The sequence below is a fragment of the Frieseomelitta varia genome, unplaced genomic scaffold (genome assembly GCF_011392965.1).
Source record: "Frieseomelitta varia isolate USP_RPSP 00005682 unplaced genomic scaffold, Fvar_1.2 scaffold_231, whole genome shotgun sequence".
NCBI classification, from domain to species: Eukaryota; Metazoa; Arthropoda; class Insecta; order Hymenoptera; family Apidae; genus Frieseomelitta; species Frieseomelitta varia.
The window spans coordinates 147,368-174,594 of NW_025109959.1; the positions used below are offsets into that span (position 1 = coordinate 147,368).

The following is a 27,227-nucleotide window of genomic DNA, read 5'->3' on the forward strand; positions in this document are numbered from 1 at the left end:
AACGATATATCAGGAGAACATGACACTGGAAGAAGTGGCACGACAAAGCCTGCTGCTTAGCGGATCTCCTGATAATTTGGTTTCATGAAAAAAATTTATGCAGGTATATCTCGTGAACCAGGCAGAATTTGTGGTTGAAAATTCGAACGCTGTATAAGGAGAACATGATACTCGAAGAGGTGGCACGTAAAAACTGGCCGCTGAGCGGAACTCCTGATAATTCGGTTTCTCGAAAAATGTTTAAACAGGTGTAACTCATGAACGAGGCAAAATTTCTGGCTGAAAATGTGAACAATATATCAGGAGAACATGACACTCGAAGGAGTCGCACGACAAAGCCGGCTGCTTAGCGGATCTCCTGATAATTTGGTTTCTTGAAAAAAATTTATGCAGGAGTATCTCGTGAACGAGGCAAAATTTCTGGCTGAAAATTAGAACGATGTATCAGGAGAACATGGTACCCGAAGAGGTGGCACGACAAAGCTAGCCATTCAGCGGTTCACCTGATAAATCGCTTCTTCGAGAAACGTTTAAACAGGTATAACTCATGAAGGAGAAGGAAATTCTGGCTGAAAATACTGCCGTTGTAACAAGAGAGCATGATACTCGAAGAGGTGGCACGACAAAGCGAGCCATTGGGCGGATCTCCTGATAATTCGGTTTTTCGAAAAATGTTTATACAGGTACAACTCATGAAGGAGACGGAAGTTCTGGCAGAAAATTCTGCCGTTGTATCAGAACAGCATGATACTCGAAGAGGTGGCAGGACAAAGCCGGCCGCTGAGCGGATCTCATGATAATTATGTTTCTTTCAAAAACTATATGCAGGTATATCTAGTGAACCAGGCAGAACTTGTGGCTGAAAGTTCGAACGATGTATCGGGAGAACGTGATACTCGAAGAGGTGGCACGACAGAAACGGCCACTGAGCGGATCTCCTGATAATTTGGATTCTTGAAAAAACGTTATGCAGGTATATCTCGTGAACTAGGAAGAATTTCTGGCTGAAAATTAGAACCCTGTATCAGGAGAACATGGTACTCGAAAAGGTGGCACGACAGAACCGTCCACTGAACGGATCTCCTGATAATTCGGTTTTTCGAAAAACGTTTGACCCGTTGTAACTCGTGTAGGAGAAAGATTTCCTGGCTGAAAATTCGAACCATGTATCAGGAGAACATGATACTCGAAGAGGTGGCAGGACAAAGCCGGCCGCTGAGCGGATCTCCTGATAATTCGGTTTTTCGAAAAATGTTTAAACAGGTGTAACGCATGAACGAGGCAAAATTTCTGGCTGAAAATGTGAACGATATATCAGGAGAACATGACACTCGAAGAAGTGGCACGACAAAGCCAGCTGCTTAGCGGAGCTCCTGATAATTTGGTTTCTTGAAAAAAATTTATGCAGGAATATCTCGTGAACGAGGCAGAATTTCTGGCTGAAAATTAGAACGATCTATCAGGAGAACATGGTACCCGAAGAGGTGGCACGACAAAGCTAGCCATTCAGCGGATCACCTGATAATTCGCTTCTTCGAAAAACGTTCAACCAGGTATAACTCATGAAGGAGAAGGAAATTCTGGCTGAAAATACTGCCGTTGTAACAAGAGAGCATGATACTCGAAGAGGTGGCGCGATAAAGCGAGCCATTGAGCGGATCTCCTGATAATTTGGTTTTTCGAAAAATGTTTATACAGGTACAACTCATGAAGGAGACGGAAGTTCTGGCTGAAAATTCTGCTGTTGTATCAGAACAGCATGGTACTCGAAGAGGTGGCAGGACAAAGCCGGCCGCTGAGCGGATCTCCTGATAATTAGGTTTCTTTCAAAAACAATATGCAGGTATATCTAGTGAACCAGGCAGAACTTGTGGCTGAAAGTTCGAACGATGTATCGGGAGAACGTGATACTCGAAGAGGTGGCACGACAGTAACGGCCACTGAGCGGATCTCCTGATAATTTGGATTCTTGAAAAAACGTTATGCAGGTATGTCTCGTGAACTAGGAAGAATTTCTGGCTGAAAATTAGAACCCTGTATCAGGAGAACATGGTACTCGAAGAGGTGGCACGACAGAACCGGCCACTAAACGGATCTCCTGATAATTCGGTTTTTCGAAAAATGTTTAAACAGGTACAACTCATGAAGGAGAAGGAAGTTCTGGCTGAAAATTCTGCCGTTGTATCAGGACCGGATGATACTCGAAGATGTAGCACAACAGAGCCCGCCGCTGAGCGGATCTCCTGATAAATCGTTTTTTCGAAAAATGTTTAGACAGGTACAACTCATGAAGGAGAAGGAAATTCTGGCTGAAAATTCTGCTGGTGTATCAGGAGAGCATGGTACTCGAAGAGGTGGCACGACAAAGCTAGCCACTGAGCGGATCTCCTGATAATTCGCTTACTCGCAAAACGTTTGAACAGGTATACCTCGTGAAGGAGAAGGAATTTCTGGTTAAAAGTTTCAATGATGTGTCAGGAGGACATGGTACTCGAAGAGGTGGCATGACGGAACCGGCCACTGAGCGGATCTCCTGATAATTCTCTTTTTCGAAAAATGTTGAAACATTTACACCTTGTGTAGGAGAAGGAATTTCTGGCTGAAAATTCTGCCGTTGTATCAGGACAGCATGATACTCGAAGAGGTGGCACGACAGAACCAGCCACTGAGCGGAAATCCTGATAATTTGCTTTTTCAAAAAATGTTTAAACAGGTATACCTTGTGAAGGTGAAGGAATTTCTGGCTAAAAATTCGAATGATGTATCAGGAAAGCATGGTACTCGAAAAGGTGGCACAACAGAAACGGCCGCTGAGCGGATATCCTGATAATTTGGTTTTTCGAAAAATGTTTGACCCGGTATATCTCGTGATGGAGATAGATATTCTGGCTGAAAGTTCGAGTGATGTATCAGGAGAACATGATACTCGAATAGGTGCCACGACAAAGGCGGCCACTGAACGGATCTACTGATAATTCGGTTTTTCGAAAAATGTTTGACCCGGTATAACTCGTGATGGAGAAGAATTTTCTTTCTAAAAATTCGACTGATGTATCAGGAGAACATGATACTCGAAGAGGTGGCACGACAGAAGCGGCCACTGTGCGGATCTCCTGATAATTCGACTTTTCGAAAAATGTTTAGACAGGTACAACTCATGAAGGAGAGGGAAATTCTGGCTGAAAATTCTGCCGTTGTATCAGGAGAGCATGGTACTCGAAGAGGTGGCACGACAGAAACGGCCACTGAGCGGATCTCCTGATAATTCGTTTTTTCGAAAAATGTTGAGACATGTACACCTTGTGAAGGAGAAGGAATTTCTGGCTGAAAATTCTGCCGTTTTATCAGGACAGCATGATACTCGAAGAGGTGGCACGACAGAACCAGCCACTGAGCGGAAATCCTGATAATTTGCTTTTTCAAAAAATGTTTCAACAGGTATACCTTGTGAAGGTGAAGGAATTTCTGGCTGAAAGTTCCAGTGATGTATCAGGAGAACATGATACTCGAATAGGTGGCACGACAATGGCGGCCACTGAGCGGATCTACTGATAATTCGGTTTTTCGAAAAATGTTTGACCCGGTAAAACTCGTGATGGAGAAGAATTTTCTGGCTGAAAATTCGACTGATGTATCAGGAGAACATGATACTCGAAGAGGTGGCACGACAGAAGCGGCCACTGTGCGGATCTCCTGATAATTCGATTTTTCGAAAAATGTTTAGACAGGTACAACTCATGAAGGAGAGGGAAACTCTGGCTGAAAATTCTGCCGTTGTATCAGGAGAGCATGGTACTCGAAGAGGTGGCACGACAAAGCTAGCCACTGTGCGGATCTCTTGATAATTCGGTTTTTCGAAAAATGTTTGTCCCGGTATAACTCGTGATGGGGAAGAATTTTCACGCTGAAAATTCGACTGTTGCATCAGGAGAACATGATACTCGAAGAGGTGGCACGACAGAAACGGCCACTGAGCGGATCTGCTGATAATTCGTTTTTTCGACAAATGTTTAAACAGGTACAACTCATGAGGGAGAAGGAAGTTCTGGCTGAAAATTCTGCCGTTGTATCAGGAGAGCATGATACTAGAAGAGGTAGCACGACACAAACGGCGACTGAGCGGATCTCCTGATAAATAGTTTTTTCGAAAAATGTTTAAACAGGTACAACTCATGAAGGTGGAGGAGATTCTGGCTGAAAATTCTGCCGTTGTATCAGGAGAGCATGATACTCGAAGAGGTGGCACGACAAAGCTAGCCACTGTGCGGATCTCTTGATAATTCGGTTTTTCGAAAAATGTTTGACCCGGTATAACTCGTGATGGAGAAGTATTTTCTGGCTGAAAATACTGCCGTTGTAACAAGAGAGCATGACACTCGAAGAGGTGGCACGACAAAACGAGCCAGTGAGCGGATCTCCTGATAATTCGATTTTTCGAAATATGTTTAGACAGGTACATGAAGGAGAAGGAAATTCTGGCTGAAAATTCTGCCGTTGTATCAGGAGAGCATGGTACTCGAAGAGGTGGCACGACAAAGCTAGCAACTGGGCGTATCTCGCGATAATTAGTTTTTTCGAAAAATGTTTGAACCGATATATCTCGTGATGGCGACGGATTTTCTAGCTGAAAATTCGACTGATGTATCAGGAGAGCAGGATATTCGAAGTGGTAGCACGACAAATCCGGCCACTCAGCGGATCTCCTGATAATTCGCTTACTCGCAAAACGTTTGAACAGGTATAGCTCGTGAAGGAGAAGGAATTTCTGGTTAAAAGTTCCAATGATGTGTCAGGAGGACATGGTACTCGAAGAAGTGGCATGACGGAACCGGCCACTGAGCGGATCTCCTGATAATTCTCTTTTTCGAAAAATGTTGAAACATGTATACCTTGTGAAGGAGAAGGAATTTCTGGCTGAAAATTCTGCCGTTGTATCAGGACAGCATGATACTCGAAGAGGTGGCACGACAGAACCAGCCACTGAGCGGAACTCCTGATAATTTGCTTTTTCAAAAAATGTTTAAACAGGTCTACCTTGTGAAGGTGAAGGAATTTCTGGCTAAAAATTCGAATGATGTACCAGGAGGGCATGGTACTCGAAAGGGTGGCACGACAGAAACGGCCGCTGAGCGGATCTACTGATAATTCGGTTTTTCGAAAAATGTTTGACCCGGTATAACTCGTGATGGAGAAGAATTTTCTGGCTGAAAATTCGACTGATGTATCAGGAGAACATGATACTCGAAGAGGTGGCACGACAGAAGCGGCCACTGTGCGGATCTCCTGATAATTCGATTTTTCGAAAAATGTTTAGACAAGTACAACTCATGAAGGAGAGGGAAATTCTGGCTGAAAATTCTGCCGTTGTATCAGGAAAGCATGGTACTCGAAGAGGTGGCACGACAATGCTAGCCACTGTGCGGATCTCTTGATAATTCGGTTTTTCGAAAAATGTTTGTCCCGGTATAACTCGTGATGGGGACTAATTTTCTGGCTGAAAATTCGACTGATGCACCAGGAGAACATGATACTCGAAGAGGTGGCACGACAGAAACGACCACTGAGCGGATCTCCTGATAAATCGATTTTTCGAAAAATGTTTAGACAGGTACAACTCATGAAGGAGAAGGAAATTCTGGCTGAAAATTCTGCCGTTGTATCAGGAGAGCATGATACTCGAAGAGGTGACACGACAAAGTTAGCCATTGACCGGATCTCCTGATATTTCGATTTTTGAAAAATGTTTGACCCGGTATAACTCGTGATGGAGAAGGTTTTTCTGGCTGAAAATTCGAACGATGTATCAGGAGAGCATGATCCTCGAAGTGGTGGCGCGACAGAACCGGCCACTGAGCGGATCTCCTGATAATTCGCTTTTTCGAAAAACGTTTGAACAGGTATACCTCGTGAAGGAGAAGGAATTTCTGGTTAAAAATTCCAATGATGTATCAGGAGGGCATGGTCGAAGAGGTGGCAGGACAAATCCGGCCGTTGAGCGGATCTCCTGATAATTTGGTTTCTTGAAAAATCTTTATGCAGGTATATCTCGTGAACCAGGAAGAAATTCTGGCTGAAAATTCGAAGGATATATCAGGAGGACATGACACTCGAAGAAGTGGCACGACAAAGGCGGCCACTGATCGGATCTCCTGATAATTCGGTTGTTCGAAAAATGTTTAAACAGGTATAACTCATGAAGGAGAAGGAAATTCTGGCTGAAAATTCTGCCGTTGTATCAGGAGAGCATGATACTCCATTAGGTGGCACGACAGAGCCGGCCGCTTGGCGGATCTCATGATAATTCGATTTTTCGAAAAATGTTTTATCTGGTATATCTCGCATAACCATTTGCGGCTTGTACGAGTGTGTGAAACTTGCACTCGAAGGACTCAACAATCTATTCTCGTGATTAATTGGTTTTTGGAAAAATGTTCAAGCTGTAATAACTCGTGAATGCAAAGGAGTATCTGGTTGTAATTTCGAATTTTGTATCAAGAGAGCATGAGTTTGGTGGAGATGTTGCGACATTGTCCTCCGTTCAGCGATTTTCTTGATACAGAGGTTTTTCGAAAATTCTTCATGCTTTAATATCTCGCGAACGAGTATCTGACTGAAAATTCGAATTTTGTATGTGTAGTCCATACGATTCGCGAAGGTGGCGAAACTCTAGAGCTACATGTGCTCCTGATATTTCAGATTGTCCAAACATTTTGTTTATGTGCGAATATCTTGAAAACCGGGAGCCTTTCTGACTGAAAGTTAAGATTTTGTATGAGGAGAACATATGATTTGTGGAGATTGTTCGGTAAATCCCCAGCTGTGTTTCTAATGTTTAACATTTTCGGAAAATATTTTTGAGCGTATATCTTAAAAAGAGGAATCACGATTTATTTTTCGTGACAATCGCGATTTTGTTTGTACATAATTAAAGTATTTGTTATGTTTTTAGGGAGGTTGTTTATTTCTATAATTCTATGTAAAATTATTTTATGATAATGTATAGTACATTTTTAAATATTGTAGAAGACCATAGATTCTAGATTTTAATGCATATTTCTCAAAACATATGTGTTATTTTTAATATTTTTATTTCTATAACTTATTTATGTACTGTAGAATTAATGCGTTCTGTCCGATGGGTCTCTAAAGACTGGTGTTACATTGTTTTCTGGTGTTGGTTACCCAGACAATTGTTAATCGTTTGAGCCAGAAGGTTTCGTGATTGACAGCTCTGACTCTTTCCAACAATATGATTTGATAAAATGCTGTAGACCTATTCTATATCTCCTTTTTGATTAAGTATCAGTGCCATTTTTAGTATATTTCAATAAATATGAAATCCTGTTATAAATATTGATTTTATCGTTTTCAACAGAAAACGAATTGATGAATTCGTAAAACGCGAATAGTGTTCTTTCTGACATACATATAGATACATAATAAAAAATGGAATAATTTTAAATATTAATCTTGTGTTTTGGAATCAGAATATATAATTAAATATTTTGCTTATGCCATTTTAATTGGTATAATCACAAACGAACTTTACATTTGAGTATCGAATATTTAACACCTTTGTAATGGTTCTCAAAAATCATATTACTAGTATAGTGTATTCGCTAGTTCCTCAACTCACCGTCTAGGGCGCTAAAAAACTAGTGATTTTTTAGTATTTTGTTATTTCAGATCACGAGCCACGAAGCTCCGTAAGATGCAATATCTATTCATATTTGTACTTTCTGATAGATCTATGCAAAAGAGCATTTGCAGCCATTGACTATTTAATTTCTTACTTTTGCCACCAGAGCGCTGGAATCGGAATCAAAACGAAGTATTCATAGACCGTTTTGGCTGTACACGTTGCTAATTTTATTTTGTAGATGTTTTATTTTGTAATTAGTCGTTTAGTTCAGTGTCAAATAGGTTTTTAAACTCTGTTGAGTTTCAAATTTCATTAAAACGATAAACTAAAAAGAGAACGCAATAATGGGGCTGTACAATTTTAAGAAAATCGCGGTTGTACCCACCGCAAAGGTTAGTAGCTGTGTTTTCAATTTTTTATTTGGTAATTAAATCAGTTGGTTTAATAAATGTTTCTCTTTTTTAGGACTTTATTGATATAATCTTATCAAAGACACAACGCAAAACCCCGACTGTTGTACACAAAAGTTATAAAATTGCAAGGATACGTGCATTTTACATGCGTAAAGTGAAATTTACGCAACAGAACTTTCATGACAGACTGTCTCAAATCATACAGGAATTTCCTAAATTAGACGATGTTCATCCATTTTATGCTGATTTAATGAACGTTCTTTATGATAAAGATCATTACAAATTAGCTCTTGGTCAAATAAACATAGCAAGGCATTTAATTGATAAGTAAGTATATTAGAATATTATTATTCAAATATTCTCCCAGTGGTATATTCACATGTATTGTCATAATAGCGTTGCAAAAGATTATGTCCGTTTAATGAAATATGGAGATTCTCTATACCGATGTAAACAATTGAAGAAAGCTGCTTTAGGTCGCATGGCGACTATTATGAAAAGGCAAGCAGCAAATCTGGCGTATTTAGAACAAGTACGTCAACATTTAGCTCGTTTACCTAGTATAGATCCTTATACACGTACCATTATAATATGTGGCTTCCCAAATGTTGGTAAAAGCAGTTTCATTAACAAGGTAATTTGATTTTAATAATTACTATCAGCATATTACATGGAAGCAATAATGTAAACTACTAAGTTAATATTGATTAATATTTTATTCAGATAACACGTGCTGATGTTGAAGTTCAACCATATGCATTTACTACAAAGTCATTATATGTTGGTCATACAGATTACAAATATTTAAGATGGCAAGTAGTTGATACACCCGGAATTTTAGATCATCCGCTTGAAGAAAGAAATGTAATAGAAATGCAGGCAATAACTGCACTTGCGCATTTACGAGCGGCTGTACTTTATTTTTGTGATATATCGGAACAATGTGGTCACAGCTTAGAAGAACAGGTAAAATATTGGCTTAGCTGTTTTTGTAGTTTGCCAATATATGAATTTTATTTTAATATGATTCAGGAGAACCATTGTCTTCTAGGTAAAATTATTCGAATCCATCAAACCTCTGTTTGTTAACAAGCCTCTGACAGTTGTGGTAAATAAGGTGGATATTCTACACCTGGAAGAACTTCCACATGAAAAACAGGCACTTTTAAAATCATTAGAGGATAAAGATGTCCCAGTATTGGAAATGAGTACGATTACTGATTTTGGTGTAATGGACGTGAAAATACAAGCGTGTGAACGTCTGCTAGCCTTCCGTGTTGATCAGAAGATAAGGACGAAAAAGGTAAATTGAATATTTTTGTATAACTGAAAGTGTTGAAGCATTGACTTGAGTTCTTGAACATCTATGATTACAGGTAGAGGGACTGCTTAATCGTTTACATGTTGCACAACCGGTACCGAGGGATGAAAAGATTCGCGCTCCTTGTATTCCTGAAAGCGTTTTAAGAAAGAGGAGAGAAGGATTGAAAGCAAAACGAAAATTAGAACGAGAAATGGAGGAAGAAATGGGAGATGATTATGTGCTCGATTTGAAGAAGAACTACGATATCGAGGGCGATCAAAAATATGATATTATCCCAGAAATTTGGGAAGGACACAATATTGCTGATTATATTGATTCAGATATATTTGATGTTTGTATAATATTCATCTATTTAAAGCGCACGGATGATAGTTAAACATAACCTTACTTTTACCCTTTTCGATAGAAATTAAATGAACTGGAAAGAGAGGAACAGCTACGTGAAGAAGCAGGAATGTACGATTATAAAGTGCCCCAGTTGTCCGATACGATGCGCGATATTGTGCAAATGGCTAAGCAAATTCGAGAAAAGAAGGCCATTATGAAAGACGAAGCCCGAATACAGAAGGCTTCTACAAAACCTGTAATGCCGCGCACAGCAATGGTCAAACTTCGTGACAGATCGGTATCGAAATTGAAAAGACAAATGGAAGATTTAGGTATCGATATGGAAAACACTGAAAACGTGAGTAACGCGTTGAAATATAAGAAATAATAATATGGAGCAGAATGAAATGCATAAATATTCGCGTATATGATAATTTATTTTATGTAATTCCAATAGGCACATTTCACCAAGACAAGAGGACGTTCAAGATCACTATCGCAACCAGCTGCGAAACGTATGAGACTACAATCTGAGTCTCAATCAAGAGCTAGAAGTAGTTCAAGACCTGCGCGAGATGAAATGGGTGTGAAAGATTCTGCCATGAAGACTAAATTAAAGAACATTGCGCATAAAGCTTTGAAGAAAAAGATAGCGAAGAAAGGATTGAAGGGAGAAGCAGATCGATTCATCGGCACGAAAATGCCAAAACATTTGTTTTCGGGAAAACGAGGCGTCGGCAAAACTGACAGAAGATAATATTTCACGTCGTTATTTTCAATTTTTGTTACGTGATTCTTGTTGTGCGAAGAAACAAAATATTGTAACATTTATAACAATGTCTGTAAAGAGTTAATTAAACTCGTGGATAACGCAACTACATGAATGGGTCGTCTTGGATTGCATAATTTAATGACCTTTGACTTTTTACATAAAGTAACATCGTATTTAGCGAAAGTTTATTGCTATCGTACGTGATAACCTTTTACATGCTACGGTAAAGTTTTCCTTCTTTGTAGATTCATATTCTTTCCCGTGTATCTGAATATGTCGCATCGTGCAACTGTTGTTTCATATCGTTGTTGCATTAGAAAACCGAGTAACTCCAATTTTTGTATGAACTATTGAACGAAATAAACAGAAATTTAAGAATCGTTTTGTTTAATAAAGATCATTCATAAATTATTTCGTTATAAATAAGGAATAAAATTTTATTTTACATCGATAGTAGTCAATTAGACAATACATGTAACGCGAGGTTACGATGCCCATTATAATGCGCGATCGAAATTGATTTAACAAACGATATACATGACATAAGAACGCATTTTGGTCAAAGTACAATGAGACCATTACAATTTCGGTTATGCATTCATACATTTACGTCGGAGGCGAAATAGAAGAATCTCCTGATAGTCAATAGTTTATGAATATTATACATATTTGCAGGAGCGCACACGAGATTTTTGCCGCGCACAAATTTTAGTCTTGCTACAAAGTTTCGATTGAACTCTCGATACAAAGTTTATATTTCATAAAAAAAAGCACAATTTCTTGAAGACTCGTTTGATAACATTTTAGTAAAGAAAAAAACAGACAATTAACAATTTTTACCATTCAATATTTAATCGAACAGTGAAGTACAAGCAGTCAAATTGTTCCGGTTGACTCCATTTAAGATAAACACTAAATAGAAATATTGCTGTTGCGGTTTTCCTTTCTTTCCGATAATGTCTCTATACATTGATTCTTTCGTATTAAAATAGAAAACTAAGAAGAAGAAATCAGAGAGAAAGACTACATAAAAGATAGAAAGGAGGAAATAAGGCAATAAAAAAAATGAAAGTGTGAAATATGATTATTACAAGCAGAAAGATATCTTTTAGTATCACAGTCAATGCGAAAGTCTGGATCAAGAGCCTGGACCTTCGACGATGCTTCGAGTCGAGTCAAATCGAACGTTGATCAGCGATACGATTAAATTTCACGTTTGTTTCACGAACAACTGTTTTGTCGATTGAAACGTTTGCAAATGCCAAGAGGACAAGGAGTCGAACGGGAAAAGAAATTTTCGCGTGATACATAAACAGCAAGTGTTTTCGGTATGTCGCGAAGAAACGACGAAAAAGTAACACAACCGAACAATATTCGGACGATTCTTTGGTGAGCCGTCTGCGACTATGAAAACCCTTGTTCCTTTACCATGAAAATCCACATTCTGTTACCATCGTTTTTAATCGCAGCCCGTATTATTGTGTCGTTTCGATCGAACGTGTATATTTTACTGTTCACTCCCATTCACTCGTTTGTTATTCGTTCACATGTACACTAATTTGACAATTCGCTCGCACACAGTCAATCGTTCCGCCGACTCGTCCGTTCGGAAAGAAAGAACAAAGTATTTCCTTTTTATTTCTTCTTTTCTTTTCTTAGGAACAAGCGCACTCGAGTACTTGAATGTTCTTCCAGTACGAGTTTTTCAACTGTGTAGTATCGTTCTCGTCGAAGTAAACGATCATTAACTCGTCGAGTTTACTCGGCGCGCAACATGGCTTAGGCACTTTTTTCCTATCTTCCTTCCACAGCAGACTTTGCAGAAGGGCGTGATGATGAGCTGGATTGTACCTAGGCGGGCATCGTCCTTTACAATATCCAGCGTCGAAAGTTTTTGGATAAACGATAAACTCGAAGCCTTTCAAGTCTTTAAACATGACGGTGAGCTCGTGTCTGCAACACTTCTTACTCTCACCTTTGCATTTTGTCCGGCGACCTTTGTGCAAGGACATCACATCTTTGGGTGAAGAACGTTTCATTCTACCATTGCCCGAATACGTCGTGGTGAATACGTTGAGAACTGGCGAGGAGAAGGTGCGCGGTACCGGTTCGCTGTCGACCATAAATTCCAGTTCGACTCCCAGATTCTCGAGCGGCGTCTCGATCCACGAGAAAGCGGCCTGAGTCGCGTCGAGTTCGAGCCACCTTGGATTTCGGGAGTCGTGCAATTGAATTTTCCTACGACCGATCAACTTCCTTGAACGACGAAACGACGATATCCGAAGATAGAACAACACCTCCAGCTCGGAACGTTCGGTGTAGTGATCGGTCGTCGGCCCGTGAAGTAGTAATCGCAGCGTCGCGTGATCCACCGACGCTTGATCCAGATCCTTCTCGGGAACCTCGACGGGGAAGAACAGCCAATGACGACAAGATTTTTCCTTTCCGTTTGTCCCGGCTAGCAGGCTCGATTCGTTTCCAGGATATTCTGCAACAATCACGAACGAATCAGTATGAAGAATCGAAATGCGTAACGCGTTAGATTACGTAAACGAAAGCCTTGAATCGTCTCTTCTCGCTATGTTCCACCTTCGTCTCGATACGTCGCTGCTGAATAGGAATCCACGGTCCCTAAGCTCTTAGCTACTTGTTCTTTTATCTTTCATCTTTCCAGTTTTCTCGCCGCCATTATCTACTTAACCGAACTTGTGTTTAGATAGATTTGAGAGTGGACTCGCGGGAATGCCGCGAACAAGCCTATGAGAATAGAACAGACGCGTTCACGCGTATCCGGTTAGAGATCACGAGAACGACAAACTCTCGTCCGTTCCATTTTCGTTGGCTAATTAGTCGAATTATTAAATTCCCGGGTAATTTGTTAACGTACGTGCGAGTCCCTGGAGTCGCTTTTCCTCCACTTCGCGAATGCATCTAATTTTCGATTCCACTGTCGTTTGTTTTTAGCCGTATATACGATCAATATTGTTGGTAATATGCAACTAGATTATTTCATAATTCGGTCGTTGATTTTCTCATTCGAATAACTTCTAGATGAAAATAACAAACTCACTGTTATCAATTGATCAGTGATTCTCGTAATTCTTTGTCTTCTTCTACTAAGCGTTTTATTTTAATAAAATATAATATTTATAATATTGAATAACAACTCTGATAACAACTTCTACTGTTCCGAATTGCCTTTCAGAAAAAGCGCATTACTTGTGGAATTATCTAATATTATTGTATTGTATTTGTATATTGTTTAGATCAATATTACTGATCGTATGTGAATCTCTTTAATATTAAAATTCGATGCAAGTATAATTCGGTCGTTGATTTTCTTATTCGAATAACTTCTAGATGAAAATAACAAACTCACTGTTATCAATTGATCAGTGATTCTCGTAATTTTTTGTCTTCTTCTACTAAGCGTTTTATTTTAATATTATAAGATATAATATTTATAATATTGAATAACAACTCTGATAACAATTTCTATTGTTCCGAATTGCCTTTCAGAAAAAGTGCATTACTTGTGGAATTATCTAATATTATTGTATTTGCATATTGTTTAGATCAATATTACTGATCGTATGTGGATCTCTTTAATATTAAAATTCGATGCAAGTACGGTATGTTCTATTGATATTCGATGTATTCACATTCGATCTTTCCAATTGGGAAATTGTTAATCGATGTTACGTTTTGATAACGTAATATCGACCAACAATCGTGTCACACGATGGAATTGACTCATTCGGTAGCAGTCGTAAAACATCGTGTAATACGAAGCTCGCGTTACGGGTCCTAGGAAATAAATCTGTCAGGAATAATCGTAAAAACACGACGAAACAGATTGAGAAAGTTATCTGAGTACATGTATGTCGTATGTCGGCAAACGATATCCAATGAGCAACGGTCCAAGTCGAACGTTATCTCGACCATTTATGCTACATATATAACAAACGATTCGAGATAGAATTAGTAATGTTTTTATTTTTCTAGGAATGAAAGAGACTTTACTGGAAATAGAAGGAAACGGTTTCGTTATGATTATCATAGTAAGTACCATTAACGGGAACCAACAGCAAGAATTTCGATGACAGAGTGTACGAAGATCGCAGGAGAAAAATATAAGTGGATTTCTATTGACTTTATTATTTATCAGTTTACAGAGAGATTTTAATGTGACCGTGATTAAAAGATGAAAAAAAAGAAGTTGTTAGATATAGAGATATGAGTTTTTTTAAAAGCAGTTAAGAAGGTAACGTTTGAAGAATGATTATGCATTAAAATTTACAATATTTTCAATATTGCAATGTCATTTTCAAAATTTTGAAAGAGTTGAAGAGATACATTTTAGCTGCCAAGTCAATGTACAATTGATTGACAACTTACATTGAATCTTAAAACTATTTTTTTGTAAAAGAATATTTTGAAATAGTTCTTGTAGCTGATCGATAATCGATAGTCAATAATCAAGCAAATGTACGAGCAAAAAATTGCCGCGATTGGCGAATTGTTGGTGATTGTGAAATAACACGAAGCGAAGAGAAATTTAGGAATTGGTGATATTTTGGTAGTTTCGGTTTATGTAAGTAATCGAGCAAGAGCCCACGTGTTTCCGTCACGGAACGGAAATTCGACGATTTCTTCGAATATTTCACTCGCATCGATTGTAGGTTACCTTGCACCACACTGCTACTTAAAATATTCCGGTTCGTATATATATCTTTTATAAATAGTGTTTTATGATATTTTTAGCTAGTTTTCGTAGAATCGGTGCGTCTCTATGATCAAGATTCGTGGCGAGAACGTAAGTAAGGACGACAGTAAGGAAAGCTTTAGCTTGGTTTTAATAGTGTCGGCGATCTACAATCGAACGACGAAAGTCACTCGCGTAAGAGTTGTCGAGAAATCGATCTTCGACCATTAGTTCTTATTACATTCGAGAATTCGTTAGCTCGGCATTCCGTGGCGGCCAGAATTTCTGTTTCATAATAACGCAGATGCCCCTCGTCGAGGTCTCTTAAGCGGAAAACGGGAGTGAAGAAAATAGAATGAGGATCGAGTTGATCAAGTCGAATCGAACCGAGGTAAATCGAAATGGAATCGCATTGAGCGAAGCGAATCGTTTCCTTTATATTAAGTCCATTACACGAGTGATGTGTTTCTTATTGTGCACTTTGAATTTCCGAGATAAAATCAAACATTAACTACTGAAATTTACAGTTAACAATAATATTATAACATTGGAATATCAATAGAAATCATCGGTAGTTTATCATAAAAATGATCAGCCGCGTGTATATGTATAAAAAAAGCGTTGGATGAAATATTTAAAATAATATAATTGGGAATTATTGCGTTGCTCGTTTTACTTTCTAAATTTAGTACCAACAGATTCTTTCACTTTATTTCAACCACTACAAAATGCTATAAACAAGCTAGTTGTAAAATAAACAAGTTGTAAAAAAATTCAACTCACGCAAGTTGTAAAAAATTTATAACGAATCTCGAAGTTGTAAAAGAGTATCTTGCATCAAACTGACAACAATTTTTGATGGAAGTAAGAAATTACAAACGAGAAATTACAAATACCTTTAAAGAAAAGTGCAGATAATATATTATCCATTAATAAATATAATAAACATTTCGCGTCTTAAAATTTGTTCATATTTTCAAATTAGTTATAATATAGGCTAATATATTTTTTTTTAATTTTTAAATAGATGACTCATAAATAAGGATGGAAAATGAAGAGGACGAAGAATGAAAGTTAATTAGGTCATCTCCTAATTGTGGACGTTAAATTTAAAGATACAAAATTGGATAGGATGCACACAAAAATATAGAAATTATTTGATGTACTATTTTGATCAGGTAACATTGTTTCAATTGGTCTCAAAATATTTCCATACATATTTTTTCAGTAACTCACAAGATTACAACTTAATAAAGTAATTTCAATTAGTTTAATTTAGGTCAATTTTATTTCTCCGCAAAAATTTTGTGAATTACTGTTTTTATAGAAAAATTATCGTTAAATAGAAATTGATCGGAATTTGGATATCAATGATTGTCTAGTAATCATATGAAATGGATCTACATGACATTAATATAAGACTATCATTAGAGGAATACACGAGAAAAAGATAAGTATATTTTTGTCCATTCTTTGATTTTTATATCACTTACTTACAATTAATAAATATGATGATTGTGAAGAAAGTAATTTCTAAGAATATTAAAAAAGAGATAAACCTACGTAATAACAAATTATAATTTTCACAAAACTTTTTAATAAATAACAATAACAATGAAATATAATAATTTCTAAATAAAGGGATCATTATATTCAAGAAATTAGCAAGTGATGAATTAATTTATCCTTCACTGTTAACAGGTTAACGCGAAAAACTGATAATCGCGGTTAGTTCGATACGGATTGATTCCAGATACGTCTGGTAAAATCTCGACGTTGCCGAACTGGCGGAAACTAGGAGGCTCGACGTTTACACAAGTAGTAATTATAGCGTGGGCATGTATATTTTTTCAGAAAGATCGTACGATATTTTGCGTTCCCAAAGATTGCGAGTTCTCTGGAGCCGACTAAAGTACTGACGATCCGAGATCGAAGGAGAATGTCTCGACACGCGATCAAGCATTTCTGGTTACCTGTAGCAGGAAACACGTGTAGCATCTTCTTGCTTCCAAAAGTTTGCTCGTCGAGTGACGATTGCAATCTCATCAGGTACTCTCTGTGTGCTCTTTCGTATTCGGCTTGACTGACGTTTGCCTGAGAAAAGGAAGATGAATGTATGAATGTATGAGTTAGTGACAGGCAAATTGATACAGGAAAATTTATTTATACTTTATTTATTTATTTCATATACAGAGTAACGTGTCATTGGTATAAAAAAAAAGTTAATGTAAAATACACAAAAGGACACAAAGCGTGGGTAAAGGTATGTTACGTAACTTTTATAGAAATTTTTGGTGAAAGCAAAGAAAATATGCAATACAGTGGCTGAAAAGTATTTGCACATCATTGTATTTATTGTAACAATTATTTATTAAGTTAATGTGATCTAAATATATTACCATATGTATGTAATATTTTCATATGATACTTTCAAAATGAAAGAAGTATATGTGCAAATTCTTTTTATAATCATTGAACGTACTCGTGATATTACACAAACGTTTAATTGTGTCTGAAATATAATTTTGATTGACAATGAAAAAAATGACTGTGAGAATCTTAGAGATCTTACAGATACGAGATAGTTCATTAATTGAAAGAATTGTAGATAGTGTAGTTCCATTAATCAATTTGAAAAGGAAGATCGGTAGTAAAAAGTTGTATGAAACATGCGATAGAATCTCTGCGTGACAATCAAAATCCCAATGATTTATGGAAAAATTCAACGAGAGTTGCACGCTCTGACGAATCATTAAAATCGATCTTCAAACGTGATAATCGCTTCGCGGATGAGGCACTGAAATACATAGTGTCTGCCATCTTTTCAACGTCGCGGCTCAACAACCTTTCTTTACTTTCTCTCTCTCTCTCTCTCTCTCTCTCTCTCTCTCTCTCTCTGTCTCGTCGCAGCTCGTTATTCGCCTTCTTCCCCCGCCTGCTCTCTGACCCCCCTTCGTATTTTGTTTTCCTATTCTTCAGGTCCCTTTGTCATCCTCAAGCATCCCTCATTGCAATTTTCGAGTCCCACTCGAAACACATCCCTCGCTACTTTACTCCCGCCGTCGCGATGTTGGTATATAATTTCCATGGTGAGAAAGTCCAGACACGCTAGACGTTTCCGGTAAAATTAACCGGTTTGCGCGGCTCCAGCGGCACGCGGTATGGGGTGACGCACGAACTCGGCCAACATAACGCAACGCAACGATTAACAAATGGGAGGACGTTTTAACAAATGATATAAACTTCACAGATCGTGAGAGATTGAAGGAAAGGAGGCTGCAGGATATTGGGAGGATCGTGTCGTTAAAGATGAATCATGTCGTGAAGCAGAGACATACAGACGCGACGTACGCCTCCGTTAATGCGTCTCATACGTACGGACTCATTTAACTGGTTAATTAGTGGGATTCGAGCGAGTTCCGGTTTGTCGAGACAGTGATCCCGTATCATCATCCGAGATGTTAAGCATCTTTGCCAAGATTTCGAAGTTGGAAGCCGAATGCTGGAAGATACAATCTCGTTGAGTGGAATGCACTGTGCAAGATCGTTAGTCCATCGAAAAGAAGGACTCGCGTGGCGAATGGTAAATGGATTGAGACGCGTGGTTTCACTCACTGCCCATTGAAACCGAGACGTCGTTTGCCGACAAGCGAGTTGACTCGTGTGCAACCGCTTGACTGGTTCGAAAGGTCGGTCAGTGTCGGTCATCGGTGTCGCGTTCGTTAGTCTTTCGTCTTGGTTTGTAGCTAGGCACGGCTTGCGCACGCTTGCTCAATGGCCATCACGAAACTCGAAGATATTTCTACTTGCAAAGAGGTAGGAGAGCGTAAAGAAAAGAGGAGCTGAGGGGGGGAGGGAGTGGAGTGGATAACGGAGAGAGGAGAAATGAAAAGATGTAAGAAGACATCTTGGGACAGTATGATCACGCGAACCTCGAAGACGAACGAAATTACAAGGAAACTTGGTGCATACGGGTTACTTCAGTATGCGGTAAGTCTTGATCGTGTGGCGTGAAAAAGAAAAAGCTCTAAAAACGCAATTACTTCCGTCGATGGTCATGTATTATTTCTTTGAAAAAATTTATGCAAGCTTGATGAGAAACTGTATGTACTTGAATTATGAACCTTGATACCCTTTAACCGTAGACCGTATTTCATTCTTTATATTTCTTCGACTTAAATTCGTCGTATGAGATCTCATTTGAAAGAAAATTGGATTTGAAAACATGTTGAATGAATCTGTAGAATGAATATGCAGGAATAGACAATTGGTAGGAGTTTATTCTGTTTGCAAAAATAAGCCAAATATGCGGAATATGTAATATTTTCGTTTTGTACTCGATTTTCTCAGAAATGAAGTCTTAAACAAGAGAAATCTTACTCCACATTCTCAAATAATTTTCGCACATAGAGTAACACCTTTTGTCGACTTGGAGATTAAACAAATTCACACATGTCTACCTGACAAATATTCAAACTCACAGTCATCTCGGAAAACAAAGTCAACAACACAATTTTAATATTTCTGATTTCATCTTATATTGCCATAGAATCTTACTTCAATGATATTTTCAATCTAGGCCGGCGACGTACAAGTTTAGGTGAGAATATCGACGAATGGATAACCGCGTGGTCAGTGCGATGACCGAAGATCTATTTGCAAGATGGATGCTATTTCGGGAGGAAAACTCGAAACAAGTGTATGTACGTGCGCAACGAGGGCATGGATGACGTCGGGTGACGTTGCTGCAAATGCGGACGACCTTGAAGAAACATTCGCGCAACCACGTATGCAACCTCGCTTGCCTCCCACACTTGTGTCTCGAAGAAAGATCTTTCGCAAGCGGCGTACACCGCGTCTAGGTGTATCGACGGACGAGTCAAGCCGCATTCTTCGCGTTACCCCTAGCCTCTCTGCCTCGAGGCTCGAGGGCTCGACGAAATTACGCGGCGTGAATGCGCGTCATCGTGTTCAAGATTCAAATGTTTCCCGTCGAACTCGATTTCGATGGATATTGGTCTTCAACACGCTCGATCGCGAGTCAATGCCACCGCATTCTTCTCCCTACGGCTTTCTCTTCAGTATCAACCGTAACCGCCACGAATCTCGCTGTATCATTCATTCTCGAGGTCGAGATCATCTATCTTGGTGAAAGTCGCGAAAAGTTAAGCGAGCAAATGTCTATTCGCGATTTTCGACTTTCGAACTGTAATTGGTCGTTAGATCTATTCGATCTTGTTCTTCGCTAAATGAAATTCTTATGGATTGTGAATTAATCGCAGTTGATTGAACAGAATTAAACGATCGTGACTTCTGAGCTTCGTAGCTCCAAGTTGTTAAACGAAATTATTAAATTATTCGGATTAAAATGTAAGGGAATGTAAAGAGATGTCACTTAAGCTTTACAAAGGAAATCCCATTGATGAATGGAAATTCCTAACACGTTGCCAGAACCAAAGGAGAAGTTTAATTTAGTATGACACATAATTGCGATATCGTATCTAATCTGTCGCGACGAATGCAAAAGAAAGTTAATTGAACATATCCTATCATTCAGATGTCGCTGCTTCTCGTCTGGTTATTATTCTCCAGTTGCGCCGCTCTTTCGTCTTATTAAAAAAAAAAACAACGAAGCTGGATATAAATGTCAACAGATGGATGGATACGCGCGAAGTGAAATAAAAGAAGAAAATATGTATGTGTGTGTGTGTGTGTGTGTGTTGTGCGCGCACGGAATGTGAAGACCAGAAAACTAGAAAAATAACTGGTTCTATCTTCCCCTCGGCATTAGAGGTACATACCTACATGTATGTATACATAGGTAGATGCTTGCGTTTAAGGCTCGCGTACTCTCTCGAGGATGTCCTCGAGTTTCGAGGACGGCCAGGAATCGACATTCGTTATCGCGTGCACACGTAACGGCGAACCTGCTGGCTATAGTCGCTGGCTGCGACAACAGGTGTTACTCGCAGACGTTACTCCCGCTATCTCTTCTCCTGCTTTCGTTCTTTTCAAGATCAGAAACGAAATCTCCATCGATTATGTCGTCATTGACCAAATCACCATTCTTACCTTTCCCTCTATTTTCCTATCACAATCCCCAGTTCCGTTTCGATCGATCGTCTCATGTCGCCTGGGGATTTCCCGCTGACTGATGCGAACATTCACATAACTTTCCGAATTTGCATTTATTATGCTCAAGATTCCATTCGCTTCGCTTTCTGCAATCACGTTCGATCGATCATGATTCGTCACTTTGCCACGAATTTCTTAACATTTCTGGCGGTCCTCGAATTTTCACATCTGAATCATGCTTTCACTTTGATAATCAAGGAAATATTTAATATCTTAAAAAGATTTCAATGAAATATTGAAACCAATAATCACGGGTGTTAATAAGTAATCTGTGTATTTCTATTAACGCAATTGTAGACGTGAAGTTGGCTTGAAATTTATTTTATTTATTAAATAAAGTAAATATCATAATCTGTATTTTATATTTTATATAATATATCAAATGTATAAATGCATGAACATCCACAGTATATTTATTAATAAATGATTATTTCATGTTTGAAATTTCTTTTAATGATACAAAAATACGATTCAGTTGAAAGTGACTTAAAGAATGTAGCGGGATTAAAGATCAGCTCGTCCAGATCAGTCAAGTTACTTGAATCCGAGCAACTTCAAACCACTTTACCAGTGCAAACCTGTTATTTACTTCGCCGTACTACAATATTATTTCAAGAGTCTGCGTTTATTTTTACAAGTCAAATTACTAGCCTTTCATCTCCTTAAATATAAATAACTTGAAAAACGCTTTAACATTCACTTGATTTGAAATAACATTTTAAGGTCCTCTATATATTTTTATTGGCCAAGTTGTTATATAATTTCATTTTTTATTTTAAAATTCCTTTAAAATTTACCGTTGCAAAATTGCCATTTCATCTTATTTTTCATTAAAAAGTGACTTTATTTTAAATATTATTTCAAGCGTTTATATACGTGGCTGATCTAAACGAGGAGTCGCTGGTTTCCGTAAGCTGAAAGTCGGCTTAATACGATTTAACCTATTCCGATTGTATCGATAGTCCAATGACCCCGATAAGTCGAAGTTTTATCGTGGGCAATGGGTTACGTCTTCATTGGTAGGTGAAAGCGAGGGACGAGATGAAAAAAGCGAAGAGAAACGAAGGGGAAAGAAGAGTTGAATAGAGCGGACCTGTGGCAGCGTTGTCGTCGCACGCACGTGGACAGCCGGTTCTGCATACTAGCAGGAATGCGCACGTGCTCGTGCATACGTAGCGAAAGTGGGGCAACACGGACCACCCACGTTTCTTCGACTCGCCATTGTTTACGTACTAGTACTTGCACCATCATTGTACACGCGATTTTTTTTCGGTATACATACACATACACCTTTCCCCGTCGTCGAGTTACTCCTTTCGACTTGATTCCCTTCTCTTCCCTACTTCCCTTCCCTTGCTTTCCTTTCTCTTCTCCTACCCTACTCCTGGCCATCCGTTCCCCACTTTCGTATCGTCTCTATCCCTTTAGCCCTTTCTTCTTTTTCGTTCATTGTTCGTTACCTTCTCTGAAACTTGACTGCCGCCATTACCGTCACCACCACCGTCGCTATTCCCTGCTTTCTTTTAATTTTTTTTTTTCTTCCCACGTAAAATTTTTATCTGTCTTTACTTTTCTTCATTTTTTTTTTCTTTCTCACTTTTCAACACGTTTTTCTCACGTTATTGTTATGCATTCCATGTACAGAAATAAATGTGTCCATTAGTATACAAAAAGGTTAGTACAAAATATATAAAAAAAAGAAACGCAAGCCTTTCTTTCGTATCTCGTTTATTAAATAAATAGACTCTCATAATAATAATCATCTCTTTTCGTTCAAACAATCTAAATGAACTTTTTACAGAACAGATTCGCTAATTACCAAATCACGAGACGGATTGCACAAGCAACGTGTTCCAACGGACTCGAGACGTCGCCACGTGAAATATCGACATCGACATCCGTATCCGTGCCCGTTTCTGTATTCGTATTGACGTTTCAGTGAAATACGAGAAAAGACGGGAAAAGCAGAAGCGAATTGAAAAATAAAAAAAAAATAAAAAAAGAGAAAGGGAGGAGAGAAGCAGGGATAAGAGAGAAGCGAGAGACGACTCACCTTGGAAGGGTCTGGTATCCTCTTGAGACCAAGACCTCGCGCGATGCTCCTTCTGATAATATCCAGCTCAGTCTCGTCGAGAACGGTCCCCGTCGTTGGTCGATCCTCTTCTCGGAAAGCGTCCTCGTAGACGTCCTCGAGACCGGTCGAGCGGTCGAGGTCGTGTCGAGGACCGGTTCGAGAGAGTGGATTCTCTCGCGGCAGCATCGGCACGGCCGACGCGGCCGGCACGCAAAGCGCCACCGCCGCCACAGCCACCACAATCGCCACGATCGTCGTCGTTATACCAAACAGACGGGAAGATTCGTTGTTTCCGGTCAGCCACCGACGTCGATGCCAACGTCGACGACATCGTTCACACCTCTTCCCTTCGACTATTGTTCGTCGATCTAACGACTTCTTACGCGACACACGACACCATTCGTTGGAGATTCTCGAACAATACTCCCGAACAATATTATCAGTTCTTCCGTTATCCCGAACGACGTCGTCCAGCCACCATTTAGATTCTCGACTCGACGGTGAGGAACCAAACGACGAACTCTCGAGGCGAACCACCGTGCTACCTCTTCCGGCTTCGCCGTTGTCGCCGCCGTTTGCCGTCTCGACGACGTATCGAAAATCTAAATCGTCGTCGGTCGCCTCTTGAATTCCAACTATTCTTCGACGATCCTCCCTTCTCTTTCCAGCGTTGTTCTCGAAGCAACTCGGAGCAGTGCCGGTGAACGTGTTTCGGCCGGCCACCCCGGTCGGTGCTTTCGATCCAACTTGCGGCACTATCACGCTACAAACTGCGATCCCGCCAATAGGGACCGCGACGAGAGCGCGACCGGAACTGGCGCCGTTCCGCTCGAGCAACCACACCGATGCCTCTTGTTCCTCGTTGTCACGGGTCACGAGTCGACCAATCGTTGCCAGCTTTCCCATAGCCGGCTCCTGATCCACGAGTTTAAACCCGATCCACCGGGGTACCTCCGCCTTAGGAAGCACCTCGTCGCTATCGTCCTCTCCTGCGTCGGTTCTATATTTAATTTCCTATATCTTTCTTTTTTTTTTTTTTTTTTGTTTTCTTCTGTTGCTCTCCTGACTCTTCTTCCTTATTCGTCTTCGATCGGTTTTTTGTCTCTTTCGTTACCCTCCTTTATGTCGTTCCCTTTAGCTTGACTCTCGGTCAATCATTGAACGCATCAGTCAGCATGTCAACCGAAACTTGCGTACCAACGAATCGCTCGAAAATCGATGTTACGCGTGAAATGAGTAATTGGATGGTTTCCACGATTCTCAAATACTATGACAGTCCGGCTGCTATTCGAACCGATTCGATTTTCCTCACTTCCTTGCACTTCGTTGCTCTGCCACGCGACGATTCAATCGCATAATCTCAGACAATACCGACCACGATAGATCGTCCACCCATTTGGTTTCTTCTTCCTACGCGATGGCAACGACCACGGTGACGACCACGATGACGACAACGACGGCGACGACGACGACGACGACGACGACGACGACGTTGACGTGGACGAAACAGAACCAAACGTGGAGAAGGATCGAAGAGAATGAGAGGAAAGTAAAGGAGACAGTGCCGAGGCGGTCATCTTAAAACACAGACCGATCGAACATTTACGATTGATCGATGATTCTCAGTAGATTCTGAACGCCTCTTTCCTCTTCTGGTTCTTCGTTATTGGTAGTATGTAAATGATGAACTTAGTTGATACCAGGCCAGGTTGAGACGGAACGGGACGAGAAAGTACGACCCGCTCCGTTCGAACGTCGCGCGTCGACTACCGAATACCGTACTCGGCAACACGCACTCGCGTATATATCCCGTTTACTACTCCCCGCCAGTCGTCTGGTTGCTCTTCTCTCGACATCCAGTTCGACATCGCAACCACTGCTGCTGCTATCCTTGCTGTCGTTTGTTAGCCCCTGTTGACAACATTGTCTCGTGTTCGTTGTCCATCGGTTCCAAGCATCGGTCTTTCATCAACACGACCACGTCTAAATCCGAGAGATTCAGAGGAAGCATTTGGATAATTTAGGAAATTTTCATGTATGTACGCTGGGTGTGTTACGTAAAATATTTTGATATATTACGAGTAATAAGGCTTGATTATTATGATTATGTAGGTAACATTTCAAATAAATATAAAAGTATAAACGTAAAAATTACAAGATATTTAGTGTAAACAGATTACAGACGTTTATGCAACTTTATATCTTATAATTAAGATATAATGTTTCATAAACTTCATATAAATATCTACAATCAAAGAAATGGAAATTTGTCTTATTTATAAAATATCATGACAAATGCTCTGTTTTGAGTGTCTTATATATTTTTGTATATATTACATATAATTATGTAAGTATTTTTGGAATTTCAAATTTCTCAAAATTGCATAAACATTCGTAGTCTAATTATAAACGTATATATGCATAATATGAATAATCATCTTAAACATTTAACGATATTGAAGATGATTTCATTGAATTAAGATCATACTTGATATAATGCTTGTTAATATAATAATGAATAATTGACTATTTAAATACTTTGGTGTTTTCCATGAAATATTAAATATTTTGTATCGTCTATGTATATTTTTAGATCAACTTGTTTCAACTTTATTAAAATTATCATGACTTATTGCTAATGACATTTCTACAAAAGGTTATTATAGATATTGAAATACTTTCATGAATAAATGTAGTTTTGATAGCTTCGAAATTTAATAATTAATATTTGAAAATTACTATTTAATTATTTGATTATAATGTTTGAAATATAATTATAATATTTGAAATATGATAAATCCATTTTTCTTAAGTTTTATATCAGACTACAGGTTGAAACAGTCAAAGAAAAGAATTCTAGTGTAATTTGACAATACCATTTTCCGTATAATAATGTTAATGTTTCTGAAATTTTTCAGATGGTGACAAAATCAAAATTACAATTTAATTACAAAATCAAATGGAAAGACGGTTTTTCTGTAAAACTAATTGACAACATATTGAACCTCAAAATTATTGTTTAATAAAACATAAAAAATGTGACTTCTCGTGCTTTTTTATCTACAGTCTTCACTTGTTTCTAAATCTAATGTAAAAAAAAAGAGGAACATAGACAAGCATGCAAAAACTGCATCATTGTAATAAGATATGCAAGTGTTATACAACAGTTTAAAAAAGAGCAGTGATATAGACGTATCTTATTTTCAGAGATCACAGATTGCATTCCGTGATATCGTTTAGTGGCACGCAGAAATCTGTTTTGATATTACGTGCACTATCACCTTGCGTATTCACCAGAATGCAGATCCTAAAGGATTGTGGCTTCAAGAGTACTTGGATTCCACGCGAATTACGTTCTTAGATCGGTAAGCGATGAATTTTTACGTGGCATATGCGAGCGTGTGACAGAAGCAAAGGCGGCGCCTAAGTCCGTAATTCCTTATCACCGGAAGAACCGTTAAATGGAACAACGTCGGACGAGGAAATTGAGAGACAGTCGGCCAAGAGATTGGAATAATCGCTTGGGAGGTCAAAAGTCGCCTGTAAACGACGAATGCCCGACGAGTTCCCTTTTATGATGCAAGATATTCCGGTCGCGAGACAATCGATATTTTTTTCTAATTAATCCGAAACTTTCGATGGAAGGAAACTGCGCAGACGAAACTGCGACTTGCAATGTCGACGTACATGCTAACCGTTTACGCACGCGACCTTAGAAGTACGAGTGACTACCCTTCGGAGTTAAAACGCTGCTCGCGATTTCGGGGAATCGATTGATCGGTGAAACGAATTCGCGCTAGAGACGCGCGTTCGTGTTCCCTGAGGCTTGCACGTT

General features: G+C 39.1%; 2 protein-coding genes and 2 long non-coding RNA genes across 4 annotated transcripts; 3 read left to right on the forward strand and 1 right to left on the reverse strand.

The window, feature by feature from the left end:
• The first annotated feature begins 7,805 nt into the window (after positions 1-7,805).
• On the forward strand, positions 7,806-10,590 carry LOC122527782 (nucleolar GTP-binding protein 1). Its single transcript, XM_043652281.1, has 8 exons — positions 7,806-8,034; positions 8,108-8,382; positions 8,452-8,689; positions 8,779-9,021; positions 9,107-9,358; positions 9,432-9,710; positions 9,786-10,064; positions 10,164-10,590. The coding sequence occupies exons 1-8, from the start codon at positions 7,987-7,989 to the stop codon at positions 10,461-10,463; spliced, it is 1,914 nt and encodes a 637-aa protein (XP_043508216.1). The 5' UTR covers positions 7,806-7,986; the 3' UTR covers positions 10,464-10,590.
• A 258-nt stretch (positions 10,591-10,848) lies between these two features.
• Positions 10,849-26,736, reverse strand: LOC122527783 (bone morphogenetic protein 2-A). The gene is made up of 4 exons (XM_043652282.1): positions 26,674-26,736; positions 23,372-25,375; positions 17,157-17,277; positions 10,849-12,966 (listed from the first exon to the last, which is right to left on the reverse strand). Exons 2-4 carry the CDS (start codon positions 24,296-24,298, stop codon positions 12,134-12,136), a joined length of 1,881 nt encoding a protein of 626 aa, XP_043508217.1. The 5' UTR covers positions 24,299-25,375; positions 26,674-26,736; the 3' UTR covers positions 10,849-12,133.
• On the forward strand, positions 14,734-16,702 carry LOC122527787. Its single transcript, XR_006306410.1, has 3 exons — positions 14,734-15,574; positions 16,211-16,361; positions 16,511-16,702. It is a non-coding gene; the product is annotated as an uncharacterized LOC122527787 (long non-coding RNA).
• On the forward strand, positions 17,242-20,094 carry LOC122527786. Its single transcript, XR_006306409.1, has 3 exons — positions 17,242-17,253; positions 19,023-19,173; positions 19,763-20,094. It is a non-coding gene; the product is annotated as an uncharacterized LOC122527786 (long non-coding RNA).
• Positions 26,737-27,227: the final 491 nt, after the last annotated feature.